Below are 14,594 nucleotides of genomic sequence, written 5' to 3'. Positions count from 1 at the left end.
CCTGAGTGGCACCGCTTGTCACCCACCTCCAGCTGGCCCTCGAGCTGCTGACTGCTACCCTTTGGATGCAATCATCCACCCAGTTCCTTCTCCAGTGCACAGCCAGCCACCAGCTCCATGAGGGGAAGCTCTGGAAAGGTTTTGCTGTTTATTCACATCAGAGAACTGTACAAATTTTACAGGCAAATTTTCTTTCCTTGAGAAAAAACAACAAACCAAGTATAAAAATAATCTTTCTGTAGGAACCCAAAGTCCATCTGCGACAGAAGTTCTTCTCTAACCCTTTTCTGCAGGCGGTCTAACTGGTGGCAGGTGGGAGGAGGGCAAGGGCCAGGCAGGGCATGGAGAGCTCAGGCTACACCAAAGTCATGGAGGCAGCTAACAGGCAGGGGATGAAGGGGTTCTGGCCAGCTCCCGTGCCAGGGGAGGACAGTTTGGGGTCAGGCTGCATGCAGGCTAGACGTGCACCACTCCATGGGCAGCAGCTGGCACTAGAGAGTATCCCAACGTTCCTCTGAAATTCTTCACACTTCTCCTAAGAAGATGCCTGTGCTTGGAGCTGCAGGGAGGAGCAGCTCTTCTGGAGGAGTCCCACGCTGACCAGATGGCCCAAGGAGCCACCTTGGGGATGCAGGTCCCCAGTACAGAACTCTGCTCACCTCTGTGGCTTCACATCCCTGGTTGCTGGTGCTCCAGCTGCTCCTGTGGTGCACAGGCAGTGAGCTAAGGAGAGGTGAAGCATCAGCAAACCACAAGGATGGCTGAAAACCACCTGCTTTCAGTGCTGGGCATGCTCCTGGCCCAGCTGTCTCCTTGGCAGCTGGTGGAGCAGGAAAGGCAGGACAGCTGCTAGCACCAGCAGATGGAGACAGCCAAACACAGCATCTGAGCAGGAAGCACACCACTACATGGTGGTGTTGCACTCCAGGGTCCAAGGCTGCTGCCATCTCATCACTCCAGGGAAGCCAAGAGCAGAGCATCCACCACAGAGGGCAAGAAGAAAGTGATGGAGAGCATCTGGCAGGAAAATGACACAGAGGAAGCTCCACAGTAGGAAGTGACCTGCTGCAGGATCAGGAATTAGGAGCATGGGGATGGGCACTGGAGGAGCAGTTCAAATATACAGAAAGCCTGATCCTGAGCAGATGCCCAGAGACAAACAGGGGAGGGTACAAAGCACTCTTCTGGCAACACCCAGACACAGAGCATTGCCAGATGGTTACTGCTGGGTTGCCTCCAGACTGCTGAAGGCTCAGCTGCAGTGGTTGGAGACTGCAGATATGAGCAGGCTCTGGTGGAGTACCTTGGAGGCACTGGCTGGAGCAGTCTCACCCTTTCATACATCACTCAGGTTAGAGCAAGTCACAGCTCAAACCCCGCACTGGCACCTCTTCTTTAGCCATGTGAGACCCAGCACAGCTGCTGCCCATGGAGCCAGAGCTCCCGGGCTCCTGGCTTGGCAGAACCAGCACACCTGGGTCCTGATAGCAACACAGCTCCTGAATCCCACCAGGAGCCACAACTGGCTAAAAAAAAAGTGCTTTTCCTTGGCAAACATCCCAGCTTGGCCTGCAGCCACTGAAGAAACGGCCACTGGGTGCCAGTGTGTTGCCCCCTGGCTGTCACTCAGCAGCACAACCACCCCAGCCGGACCTGCTCAGCAATCCAGTGAACTACCTCCGGGTGTGGGACTGACCACAGCTGCAGGGCTCCTGGCAGCAGATGGCACCAAGGAGGTGCAAAGTGCCTCTGGCAGTGCAGGACAAAACCAAGGCAGGCAGCAATGAGGAAGCTCAGAAGCAGGTGGGCAAACTCTGTGGGTGAACTGGGAAGACTCAAACACAGCGCCTGTGGAGCGAGGCCCAGGGTGCAACAGAGAGGAAGATGCGGGCCAGGGGGCACATGCACCCTGCACGGGCAGCAGAGGAAGAGGAAGAAGCTACAGGGAGGCTCCCAACCTGCAAGTCCACAGCTCTTGGTTCTGAGTCCACAGGAGAGCATCTCTGAGCGGCTCCCCCGCCAAGCTCCAGCACAGAAGGAATCCAGACCCTTGGCAAAGAGTCCCAGCAGCGGCTGTGCCCACAGGGGCGGCTCAGAGGTTGAGGACAGGCACATCGAAGAGGTCACAGACACCCTCACTCTCGTCCAGGTTGTAGATGTAGTCGTGGTCTCCGGGCGGAGGGGACAAGCGCAGCAAGGGAGCAAACACTGTGGGGACAGAAGGCAGGGGTGGGACAGAAGGCAGGGGTGAATGGGGAGCTGTCAGCCAGCGGCAGGCACCGCAGCCTGGGGAGGACACCTGACAGCAGCAGCCTTTGAGGCGCTTCAGGTCAGCTCTACAGGATGGAAGGGACAGGTTCTGCTGGCTCTCACAGCCAGCACAGGGGAACAGCCTGTGCCCAGAGCCAGGGAAGCTGGTGAGCTGGGTATGGGTTCAGCTTTGGGGCCCTCACTGCAAGAAGGGCCTTGCTGGAGAGGGTCCAAAGAACAAGAATGAAACTGGCAAAGGTTCCAGAGCACAAGCCTGGTGAGGAGCAGCTCAGTTCAACCAGGGTTCTTCAGCCTGGAGAAGGGGAGGCTCAGGGGAGGCTTTCTGGCTCTCTTAACTCCCTGAGGGGAAGCTGGAACCAGGTGTGGGTTGGTCTCTTGTCCCAAGGAGCAAGCAATAGGATGGTTTCAAGTGGCCCCAGGGGAGGTTCAGGTTGGACATGAAGAACAACTTCTTCCCCTTATACAGGTTGTCAAGGCCTGGAATAGGCTGCCCAGGGCAGTGGTAAAACATCCCCTGGAGGGATGCTGGGTTAACAGCTGCACTCAGTGATCTCTCCATCATTTCTGAAAGGTCATGGATAGCACAGGAGGTGCCTGAGGAGTGAAGGAAAGCCAGGGTCACTTCCCAGCTCCATAGAGGGAGACTGGCAGAGGCTATGAGGATGATGAAGGGCCTGGAACATCTCTGCTATGGAGAAAGGCTGATAGCCCTGGGGGTGTTTAGTGTGGAGAGAAGGATGAAAGGGGACCTGATCAATGTCTGATCAATCTGAGGGGTGGGGGTCAAGACGCTGAGGCCAGATGCTTGTCAGTAGTACCCAGGGACAGGCCAAGGGGCAGAGGACACAAACTGGAACCCAGAAGGTTCCACCTGAGCAGGAGGAGAAACTCGTTTGGTGTGAGGGTGCTGGAGGCCTGGAGCAGGCTGCCCAGAGAGGTTGTGGAGTCTCCTCTGGAGAAATTCCAAACCCCACTGGATGTGTTCCTGTGTGACCTGCCCTGAGTGACCCTGCTCTGGCACAGGGGTTGGATTGGATGAAGTCCAGAGGCCCCTTCCAGCCCCTCCCATTCTGTGACAGGTCTCTTCCAACCTAACCAGTTCTATGGTTCTAAGTCACACAGTGTGGTTGTGCTTCCCTGGAAAGGCCACACCATGAGGGGAGACTCAAAACTCACCTTCAGAGGACATCAGCTCCTCCAGCAGCTCAGAGTTCATACATTCTGGGGAAGAGACAAGTAGGGTTAAGCAACATTGATTTCCTGCCCTGTTCACTTGAAGTTCCCCACCCTGCCCAGGGTGCTCCTTACCCTTGTTAACCCCTCCCTGACCAAGCTCCAGCATGGGCAGCAGGCAGTGGCAAAAAGAGGCTCATGGAAAGGGAAATTGATGTCAGAACTGGAGGGGCTGTGCGCTACCTCTGCACTAGCTGAAGCCCCACACCACTCCACAGGAAACCCAACAAGCTCCTGCAACTCAGCTAGCAAAGCCTGACCTGTTCACAGCCCTCAGGCAGTGCCTCAGGACCTAACAAGACGAGAAACTTGTTTGGTGTGAGGCTGCTGGAGGCCTGGAGCAGGCTGCCCAGAGAGGTTGTGGAGTCTCCCTCTCTGCAGAGCTTCCAAACGCACCTAGATGTGTTCCTGTGTGACCTGTTCTGGCAGGGGTTTGGACTGGATGATCTCCACAGGTCCCTTCCAACCCCTCCCTCCCATCCTGTGGCTCTGTGATTGCATGATCTGCACACTGGCAAACTCTACCAGAGACACAAAACCACAGAGAAACCAAGAACTGCAGGAGGGCCTAGCTCCAGGTGGAGCCCGCAGCCACCAGTGACCACAGCACCTTCCATCCCCACCAGAACCCCATGGGGAGTGACTAAAGCAAAGTGTCCCACATCTGTGGCTAGCTGGGCACAGGGCCAGGCTGTGGTGAGGGAGCTAACCTACCTCTGGTTGGATCAAACATCTCTGACAGCTCTTTGGGAAGCTCCAGTACTGCAAACACAACAAAGTAGATGGTTGACATTGTCACATGAAGAGTCTGAAGTGCTCCACAGCCTCATCACCCATAGTCCTAGGCACCCAAATCACCCAGTGCCACCCAGACACTGTTCTCACAGCCCAGGGCTCTGCTGAACTGACAGAACATTTCAGCCCAACTGCTTTAAAATCAGCCTGTTGGAGCTGTGGGCCAGGAAAGGGAGCAGAGCCAGCAGCTGTGTGCAGGCCCCACCTGGTGCTAGCTTCCATCCACCACTTCCACTTACCTCTGTACAATGGTTTGGGTGGGAAGAGACCTTGCAAGGCCACCCAGCCCACCCCCTGCAGCCAGCAGGGACATCTGCAGCCAGAGCACATTGCTCACAGCCACAGCCAACCTGCCCTGCAGTGGTGCCAGCCATGGGGCAGCTCCCACCTCTCTGGGCAGCTTGAGCCAGGTTCTCTCCACTCTCAGTGTCAAACATTTCTCCTCCTCTCCACTCTCAATCTCCCTCTTCCAGTTCAAACCACCACCCCTTGGCCTGGCACAACAGGCCCTGCTCCAAACTCTGTCCCCAGCTTTCTTAGAGCTCCTTCCAGCACTGCAAGGCTACCAGAAGGTCTCCAGGCTGACCAAGCCCAACTCTCTCAGCCTGGCCTTAGGGCAGAGGGCTTCCAGCCCTGCCAGCATTGCTGTGGCCTCCTCTGGCCCTCCTCCAACAGGTCCCTGGAGCTCTAGAGTGAGGACATGTTTTTAGAGTGTCCTCATGGCTCCACTGGGCCACAGCCAGTCCAAGATGTGACCAGTTCCCACTTCTCTCAAGCACACACTGCAATGAGGTTTCCTCTCCCAACCACAACCCTGCAGCCCTGCAGTGCAGGGACGCTGCAAACCAGCAGGGTGGCTGCTGGAGGATGCTTCTGTCCTTGGGCCACCTTGTCACTGCCTGGCAGAAAGCTCCAGTGCTGCTTTTTTAAAGCCTCTTTCAGCTCAGTAGGCACATGGATGAACTCCCCAAGTGTGCACTGGGAGTGTTAAGATCCCCTAGACAGATGAAGTGCTGCTGAGTAAGGGAGGAGCAGGGAGCCAAGAACTCTTCTACAGAAGGAGTCCCCAGGAGTCCCCAAGGTGCTCTCACAGATGGATGAAAATTCTGCAGCTTCACACAATCCCAGAATGGGAGCCTGCACTGGGGACTGAAAGGGACTAATCCTCCACCTAACAGCAGAGATGTGCCAGGTGGTCCTCCCTGGCAGCTTCTCTGATGTCACAGCAAGTGGCAGGACTCCAGACTTGCCACAGTCACCTCTGGCCAGGCTGCCCAGCAGCCCCACAGTGCCGTGGCTGCTCGTGCTGGCAGGACAGGCAGCGCAGGGCTCAGCTTCCCCCAGGCCCTGCAGCAGGACTGGGGTGGAGGTGGGATACTCACCACCAGCGTGGTCAGGCTTGATGGGCTCGAAGGAGGTGGAGGGGCTGGGCAGGATGGAGCTGCTGTCCAGGGAGGCAGAGGACTGCAGTGCCTGAGAGTCCAAGCTGGCTGCCGCGCTGCCCAGGGGCTCCAGCTCACTGCTCCTGGGCTCTGCTGCTGGCACACTGCCTCCTGCAAGGGCCAGGGGCACAGCCACGTCACACAGCCAGGCAGGCTGGAGAAGGGCACCCATACCACCCACCCCAACTGCTCTGCTGAGGCTAGGGCTAGCCCAAGGTCCTCAGCACCACAGCCCTGCCTCTTGGAAACACCTCCAGGGCTGGGCATTCAGCCACCTCCCTGGGCAGCCTGGGCCAGTCTTGAGAATCCTTCCAGTGAAGAATTTTCTTCTGATATCCAACCTATAGCTACCCTGGGGCAACCTGAGGCCATTTCCTCTCTTCTTATCACCTGTTCCTCAGGAGAAGAGCCCAACCCCACCTTGGCTCTGGCCTCCTCACAGGGAGCTGTAGCAAGCAACGAGGTCTCCCCTCTGCCTCCTCTTCTCCACACCAAACACCCCCAGCTCCTTCAGCTGCTCCTCCCCAGCCCTGTTCTCCAGACCCTTCCCCAGCTTTGTTGCCCTTCTCTGGATCCTCTCCAGCCTCTCAATGTCCTTCTTGGAGTGACAGGCCCAGAATTTAACCCAGGATTCAAGGTGTAGGCCCACCAGTGCCCAGTCCAGGGGCATGATCCCTGCCCTTCTCCTGCTGCCCACACCATTGCTGCTCCAGGCCAGGCTGCTGGTGGCCTTCTTGCCCACCTGGGCATAACCTGGATCATCTTCAGCTGCTGAAGGTAAGGACTTAACCCCCAGTTTCTTTTCCACTGGGCAGTTTCCAGCCACTGTGTCCCCAGCCTGAAGCCTTCATGGGGTTGTTGTGACCCAAAGGCAGGACACAGCACTTGGCCTTGTTGAGCCTCAACCATGGATACAGCCTGGCCAGGTCCTTCTATGGAGCCTCCCCACCCTCCAGCAGGTCAACACTCTCCCTGAGCTCAGTGTCCTCTGCTTCCTTCTAGTGACACCTGCCACCTCCTCCCAGCCCCACAGCAAACAGCAGGGCCAAGCAGGGCAGGCTGCCTGGAAGGGGGCTTCTTGCTTGGTGGTGCCAGGCTGCCCTCAGATCAGGCAGCACAAGCCCAGCAGCTAGCCACATCCAGGAGAAGCATGGCCAGCACAGAGGGGCTCCTCTCTGCCTGCTCACAGCTGAGGATGCTCTTGGGAGAGTGTCCAGTTTGGGCCATCCTCTAGTCTGAGAAACATGTGGAGAAGACCCAGCTGAGGGCTGTCATGTTGGCCAGGGCTCTAGGGCACATGGCCTGTGAGGAGGGGTGGAAAGAGTTGGGCTTGTGCAGCCAGGCAAAAAGAAGTCCAAGGGCAACCTAACAGCAGCCTGCAGCTACCTGCAGGGAACATGCAGGAGTTCAGAACCCCTTGGTGGTGCCAACCAATACAATGTGCACAACAGGCAGGAGATGCAGCTCAGGGGATCCAGACATCAGGAAGAAGAACTTCCCTGAGAGGGTGCTGCAGCCCTGAGGGACTCCCCCAGGAAGCTGGGAATCTCCCTCTGGAGGCCTTCAGAATGCAGCTGCATAAAGCCACAAGCAGCCCCAGGCTGGCATCATTGAGTTTGCTCAAACTGGCGGTTGAACTTGAGACTCGAAGAGAGCCTTGCACAAAGAGGGGTCTGCATGGTCAGCCCTCCCCAGCCACCACTCCCACAGGCTGGCACTGCCCCCTCCAGCCATGGCATCAACACAGCATGCTGAAGCACTGCAGGAACAGCTGCCACTGGTCAGGACAAGAGGCCAAGCTCACTGCAGCAAAGGCAGAGGTGCTTCCTGTGCCTGCAGCTGACCATGACCAGCAGCTGACCATGACCAGCAGCTGCAGCCACAGCCAGGCCAGGGAGCAGCTCTGCCCCCGAGCCAGCAGCCCCTTGGTGCCTCCCTCACCTGTGCTGCTGGTTTTCTGCTCGGGGCAGCCGTGGTCCTGAGTGCTGGTGGGGGTTGGTGTGGAGGGCTGGGTGCTGCTGGGAACTGAAGCCTCCTGCAGCTGGGTGGGTGCTGGGATCTGTGGCTTGGAGGGTGTGGCAGCTTGGCACTGGATGAGGTCCTCGGGGGGAGGAACAGGGAGCACCACGGGAGGGGAGCTCCAGGCGTCTTTGTTGACCAAGAGCACATCAATGGGGCCACTGGTGCTCTTCAGGTGGATCTGGTACTTCTTCTGCCCATTGAGGCCCTGAGACAGGGAAAAAGCACAACACAGACACTCAGGGCTTGGTCATCTGAAAGGCCTTTTCCAAGCAAAACAACCCTGGGATTCTAGGATTAAGCCATGCACGGAACCACAGCCATGCACTGAAAGCTCCTCCCAGTCAGAATGGACATTGCCAGAGGCAGGATGTCCAGGCAGGGCAGCAAGGATCCACACATGCCTCCCAGACCTGTCCTCTTCCCTGGAGCTCCTGTCCTTGCTCACAGCCTTCCAAGCAGGGACTCTTGGTACTTATTTCACACTCGGAGCCTTCCTTGGGTTACCAGTTCCTGACTCCATGAAACCCTCTGGAGAGAAGGCTCCAGGGAGACCTCAGAGCAGCCTTCCAGTACCTGAAAAGGCTCCAAGAGAGCTGGGGAAGGACTTTGGACAAGGACTGGGAGTGCCAGGATGAGGGACAATGGCTTTGAGCTGGGAAAGGGAGGACTGAGACTGAAGATGAGGAAGAAATTGTTGGCAGTGAGAATGGGGAGCACAGGCTGCCTGGGGAGCACAGGCTGCCCAGGGAGGCTGCGGCTGCCTCCTGCCTGGAGGTGTTCCAGGCCAGGCTGGATGAGGCCTTGAGCAGCCTGGCTGGTGGAAGGTGTCCCTGCCCATGGCAGGGGGTTGGCACTGGATGATCTTTAAGGTCCTTTCTAATCTGACCCATTCTAGGACTCTGTGATCCCCAACTGCCAGTTCCCAGCCTGGTCACCTCAGCAGCACACCCTCCCCAGCACTCCCACTCCTGCTGCCCCCACACCTGCAGCACTCACCTCGGGGATGGGCACTTCCAAACGTGTGCCCAAGGGGGCTCGGATGGCAAGGAGGGTATCTCCTGTGGACACAGCCTGGGGTCAGCACAAACTACTCTGATGATAATGAAGCACTGACAAAGCCCCCACACACACCCCTGAGGCCCCCCCCGTCTCCTGGAGGATTGCCATTGACACCCACCTGAGATGGCACAGCTCCCAGTGTGCCAGCTGCCCAGGGCAGAGCAAACCTGCAAGGCTGCCCCCAGAGCAGCCCTGGAGGCTTTTATCAGCATCCCTCCAGGCTTAAAACCCCTCCAAGAACATCTGCATCCTAAAGGGAGTGTCCTGCACCCTGCCACCACAGCCTTCAGGTGGCAACAGCAGAGTGCACAGCCCTGGCAAGGCACAGCAGGGCACCCTCCAGCTGCAGTACTCACACCTGAAACCAGCACCTCCCAGTCTCTGCTGGCCAGGGAGCTGCCTGCTGCTGTGTGCTCAGCAACACTTCAAGGATCTGGGGCAAGAGGATGGGGCCAGACACTTGTCAGTGGTGCCCAGAAACAGGGCAAGGGGCAATGGAACCCAGGAGGATCCATCTGAACTAGTGCTGGGCAGTGGGGAGGTGAGGCCACATCTTGAGCACTGGGGGCAGGTTTGGGCCTCTCACTGCAAGAAGGACTGGATCAGGCTCAGGGAAGGGCCTAGAGAGCAGGGCTGGAGAGGAGCAGCTGAGGGAGCTGAGGGTGTTTAGTGTGGAGAAGAGGAGGCCGAGGGGAGACCTCATTGCTCTCTGCAGCTCCCTGAGAGGAAGCTGGAGACAGCTGGGGTTGGTCTCTGCTCCCAAAGAACAAGCAACAGAACAAGACAAAGAGGCCTCCTGTCACTCCAGGGGAGGTTCAGATTGGACATGAAGAACAATTTCTTCCCCCCAGAATTGTCCAGGCCTGGCCCAGGCTGCCCAGGGTGGAGTCTCCATCCCTGGAGGGGTTTCAGAGCCACAGAGACGTGGTGCTGAGGGCTATGGGTTAGTGAGGTCCTGGCAGTGCTGGGTTAAGGGTTGAATCTGAAAGCTCTCTTCTGACTGATTCTATGAAAACCAGAAGAGCTGGTGGTGGAGCAAGATGGGGAGAGAGCTTGGGAGAGAGCAGGGGTCAGTGGTGGTAAGATCACAATGGTCTGAGGGAGCTCAAGACAAGCAGCTGCAGTCTCTGCTGCAAGCAAGAAGCAGGGTGCCAGGGTGGGGAGGGGCAGGGAGCCCACCAAAGCAGAAAGGAGCCCCCCACAACAGCACAGCTGAGGACAGGTCCTGTGCTGCTGCCTGCCACCCCACACACTGCCCACCAGCCCTCTGGGGGCCTTTGGGCCCTGCAGCTACTACTAAAACTGCAACAGAGCAGAAACAGACTGCTGAGGGACTCCTTCCCTCTGCCCCCCCAGAGGCAGCACACATGGCTGTGTGGGGAGGCAGCTCTCAGCAGGGAGCTCATACTTACTGGTTTCCCTTCTGACCTCTCTTCACCTCCTCCTAGCACTCATGTTGGAGGACACAAAGCAGCTCGGGGACCACTTATCAGAGCTCTTCCCTGCTCACACCCAGAGTTCTATCAGGCATCAAAGTTTCTCTTACAACACATCCACCCAAACCCTTAACAGCAAGGGCCTCTACCACACATCACACCCACCTAGGCAGTAAGCCCCAGCAAGGAGACCTCAGACAGCAGCTCTGCTCCTGCAGACACCAGGGCAGGGGGACACCTCCCCCTCTGATGGTGACAGGACAACTACAGCTCGCTGGGACCCAGACCCAGGATGGCATCAGAGCTCATGCTTCATGCTGCTGGGCAGCCCCTGCCCTGCTGCCCTGCTCTGCTGGCATCAGAGAATGGTCCTGGCTGGAAGAGGCCTTTCAGATCATGGAGTCCAATCCTTAACCCAGCACTAACGATGGCCCTCAGCACCACACCTCCATGGCTTTGAAACCCCTTCAGGGATGGGTACTCCACCACTGCCCTGGGCAGCCTGGACCAGGCCTTGGCAACCCTTTGGGGGAAGAAATTGTTCTTCATGGCCAACCTAACCCTCCCCTGATGCAACTTGAGGCCTTTTCCTCTCATTCTGTCACTTATTCCTTGGAAGAGCCCAACCCCACCTGACTGCAGCCTCCCCTCAGGGAGCTGTAGAGAGCAATGAGGTCTCCCCTCTGCCTCCTCTTCTCCACAACAACCCCCAGCTCCCTCAGCTGCTCCTCCCCAGCCCTGTTCTCCAGACCCTTCCCCAGCTTTGCTGCCCTTCCCTGGACCCTCTCCAGTCCCTCAATGTCCTTCTGGGAGTGAGGGACCCAAAAGTGCACCCAGTGCTCAAGGTGTGTCCTCACCAGTGCCCAGTACAGGGGGAAGGAGCGCAGCTGGGCCAGGCTGGCTGCCTGTAGGAGGGAGCAGCATTTCCTCACCTGTGAAGCACTTGCAGATGTCCTCATGTGTCACATACGCTAAGGTGTCCAAGGTTAAGGAGAAAAGCTGCAGCTCCCTGTGCAAACTCAAAGGCCACTTGATGTTTCCTGCCTGACCCCAAGACATGCCACTCCCAGAAGGCTTCTTGCCATGCTCTGAGGAGGTGGACTTTGCCAGCTATGTCCTCATCAAAGCTGAGGACATAGCTGAGGACAGCCTCAGCCAGGCAAGGCCCAAGAGCAGCTCTGCACTGAGAGCAGCCTCTGTGTTTCCCAGAGCAGCGCTTTCTCACAGGGTCAGCACTCTGGGGGGCTTCACCTCACAGAGCCAGACGGAAGCCGGGCAGAGCAGGGGACGCTGGCTGCCAGGCCGGGCAGAGGCCCCAGAGCGGCTGCAGCAGCAGCAGCAGGGCAGCAGCCCCGGCACAAAGCCGTCCCAAAGGATATCTGCTGTTGTGCACGTCCTCGGTGACGTTGCGGATGCTCTGCTGCACCCACATCTTCTGCTGCTCCAGCTCCTGCTCACGCTGCTCCAGGTCCTCGATGTCTGCCTTCAGCTCGATCAGCTTGTGAGCGATCTCCCGGGTGTTGCAGCCAGGGCCCACCCCTCTGGGCAGAGGGCACAGCAGGGACACACATCAGTCCCTGGTACAGCCGGGCCAGCGCGGACCCCTCGGGAAGCTGCCGCCCCCCCTGCCGCCACTCCCGGCGCGTGCCGAGGCCCGATGGCTCAGAAAGCCTCATCTGCAGCCAGCTTCCAGCACACCAAGCTTTGGTACTGTCCTCCTACATCCTGCAGCCTTGCAGGGTTCTGCCCCATCTCCAGTGCCAGGGCAGGAACTGTTCCTGGTCCAGGGCACTGAAAATACTTCATGTACAAGAGACACCAGGGGTCCTGCAGCTGCCCTCACTGCACTGCCTTGGGTTGGAAGAGACCTTGCAAGGCCACCCAGCCCAGCACCTGCAGCCAGCAGGGACATCTGCAGCCAGAGCACATTGCTCACAGCCACAACCAACCTGCCCTGCAGTGGTGCCAGCCATGGGGCAGCTCCCACCTCTCTGGGCAGCCTGGGCCAGGCTCTCCCCACACTCAGCCTCAACCATTTCTCCTTCTCTCCACTCTCAATCTCCCTCTTCCAGTTCAAACCATCACCCCTTGGCCTGGCACAACAGGCCCTGCTCCAAACTCTGTCCTCAGCTTTCTTAGAGCTCCTTCCAGCACTGCAAGACCACCAGAAAGTGTCCCTGAAGCCTCCTCTTCTCAGGGTCACCAAGCCCAACTCTCAGCCTGGCCTCACAGCAGAGCCCTTCCAGCCCTGCCAGCATTGCTGTGCACAGCATAGCCCAGCCGGGGGAAGTGCCCTCATGCTCCAGTTTAGAATAGAATAGAATAGAATAGACCAGGTTGGAAGAGACCTTCAAGATCATCGTGTCCAACCTATCACCCAACACCACCCAATCAACTAACCCATGGCACCAAGCACCCCGTCAAGTCTCCTCCTGAACACCTCCAGTGACGGCGACTCCACCACCTCCCCAGGCAGCCCATTCCAATGGGCCTGGTGTCTCCCAGCCCTGGCCCCAGGGGCACCTGTGCAGCACCCAGGCCACCTTCCTCACTCACTTCCACTGGATGCTGTTCTTGGACTTCTTCTCAATCAGGCCGATGCCCTCCAGCACGTTGGTGATGTCATAGATTCGCCGCTTCTGCCGCACGGCCAAGGTGTCTGCAGCCTGCGGGAGGGGGGAGACACTGAGCCCCGGCTCTGGCTTCTGCTTTACTCCTTCCCCTCTCAGACCATGCCTGGCTGAGTGCTCTGCTGGCCCCCTCACACCTGCCCTGTCCCAGCACCCCTGGTCACAGAGCCACCTGCTCAATGTCACTGTCACCACAAGCAGTCAGTGACCCCCCCCCGGTCCTTTCCTTACTGCCTCCAAGCACAAACCAAGTTGCAGCCATTCCAAAAATGAACCTTCCCTGGGAGCAGACTCATGCTCCAAGGCACCCTCAAAACCCTTTCAGGGGCAAGATGAGGGTGGGAAGAGGAATGCCAAGAGCTTGCTGTATGAGGGACAACAGTTCAGCCAAACCAGCACTCAAAAGGGCTAAAACCTTGGTGGAGAATCAGCACTGCTTCAGAGGCAGGTCCATAGAACTCACAGAGTGGTCTGGGTTGGAACAGCACTCTCAGGTCATCCAGTCCAGCCAGCAACCCAAACCCAACATGGCCACTAACCCATCTCCCCAAGTGCCATGAACACAGGGCTCTGGAACACCTCCAGGGATGGGGACTCCACCACCTCCCTGGGGAGCCTGTTCCAGTCCCTGACGACTCTTGCAGCAAGAAAGTTGTTCCTAATCTCCAATGTAAGCCTCCCCTGGCACAATTTGAGGACATTTCTCTCCTCCTATGACCTGAGACTAGAGAAGAGCCCAACCCCATCTCACTGCAGCCTCCTCTTGGGGAGCTGTAGAGGGCAGCGAGGTCTCCCCTCCGCCTCCTCTTCTCCACATTAACCCCCCCTCCAGCTCCCTCAGCTGCTCCTCCCCAGCCCTGTTCTCCTGGGTGGGGTTGGGCTGATGGCTGGACTGGATGATCTCAGAAGGCTTTCCCCCTCCAAGCAATTCTGTGATTCTACAGAAATCTTCAAGCTGCAGAGGCAGGACTCGTTCCCAGGGCACTTCCCCACAGCCCCTGGCAGAGATGAGCCTGACCATGCTCCCGTCTGCGCTGCAGGCTCGGGGCAAAGGGCAGCGAGGAGGAACAGCTTCTGTAGGTGTCCGTAACACCTCGGCGGCTGCCCAGGCCTGCACCGCGGCGGTGCAGCGAGCAAACAGCATCTTGGCATGGGCAGGAAGGTAGAAGACGAGGAGGCTGAAGGACCCAGAAGCCTGCCAGCAGCAGGAAGAGTCCTCTCCCTCCTCTGTCCCCGGGAGCGCAGGCAGGGCCGGGGCAGGAAGCAGCGGAAAGCACCGGGGCAGAGCCCCCGCGGCCGTGCCCCGAGCCCCGAGCCCTCCCCGGGGACGCCGCTTGTCCCCGACCCGCCGCGCCCAGCCTCCCTCCCTCCAAACCCGGCCGGGAGAGCGGCCCCGTCGCCGTCCCGCACGCCCCACCCCCGCCAGCGGCAGCCCCCGTCCCGGTGCGGCGGGGCCGTCCGCCGCAGCCCCCGCACCAGCTTGAGGTCGAGCACGCCGTCCTTGGCCTCCTGCAGCAGCGACACGAACTTGGTGGTCAGCAGCCCCAAGCTCTTCTCGTGCCGGCTCGGCGCCCCCGCAGCCCCGCCCCCACCCCCGGGGGGCTGCGGCCCGCACTCCGCCATCTGCCCGCCGCCGCCACCGGCTCCGGCCCGGCCGCGCTTCCGCTTCCGACCGCCGGGCAGCACGGGAGCTTCCGGGGCGGGGC

At 58.8% G+C, this 14,594-nt stretch overlaps 1 protein-coding gene across 1 annotated transcript; it reads right to left on the bottom strand.

The window, feature by feature from the left end:
* Nucleotides 1-129: 129 nt before the first annotated feature.
* E2F4 (E2F transcription factor 4) lies at nt 130-14,550 on the bottom strand. Its single transcript, XM_068166594.1, has 10 exons — nt 14,365-14,550; nt 12,815-12,924; nt 11,638-11,799; nt 11,191-11,234; nt 8,760-8,821; nt 7,683-7,968; nt 5,682-5,852; nt 4,219-4,266; nt 3,448-3,492; nt 130-2,208 (listed from the first exon to the last, which is right to left on the bottom strand). Exons 1-10 carry the CDS (start codon nt 14,509-14,511, stop codon nt 2,093-2,095), a joined length of 1,191 nt encoding a protein of 396 aa, XP_068022695.1. The 5' UTR covers nt 14,512-14,550; the 3' UTR covers nt 130-2,092.
* Nucleotides 14,551-14,594: the final 44 nt, after the last annotated feature.

This window comes from Melanerpes formicivorus, unplaced genomic scaffold (assembly GCF_026170545.1).
Source record: "Melanerpes formicivorus ecotype bairdi unplaced genomic scaffold, bMelFor1.0.p_v2 SCAF_102, whole genome shotgun sequence".
NCBI classification, from domain to species: Eukaryota; Metazoa; Chordata; class Aves; order Piciformes; family Picidae; genus Melanerpes; species Melanerpes formicivorus.
The sequence above is the reverse complement of the archived record's forward strand: the minus strand, read 5'-3'. Positions and strand labels throughout refer to the sequence as shown.

Coding starts and splice junctions, on each gene's coding strand:
- E2F4 (XM_068166594.1), bottom strand. CDS start 14,511: ATGGCGGAGTGCGGGCCGCAGCCCCCCGGGGGTGGGGGCGGGGCTGCG. Junction 11,800..12,814: donor AAGAACAGCATCCAGTGGAA/GTGAGTGAGGAA, acceptor CCCTCTGCCCAG/AGGGGTGGGCCCTGGCTGCA. Junction 4,267..5,681: donor CAAGCCTGACCACGCTGGTG/GTGAGTATCCCA, acceptor TTGTGTTTGCAG/TACTGGAGCTTCCCAAAGAG.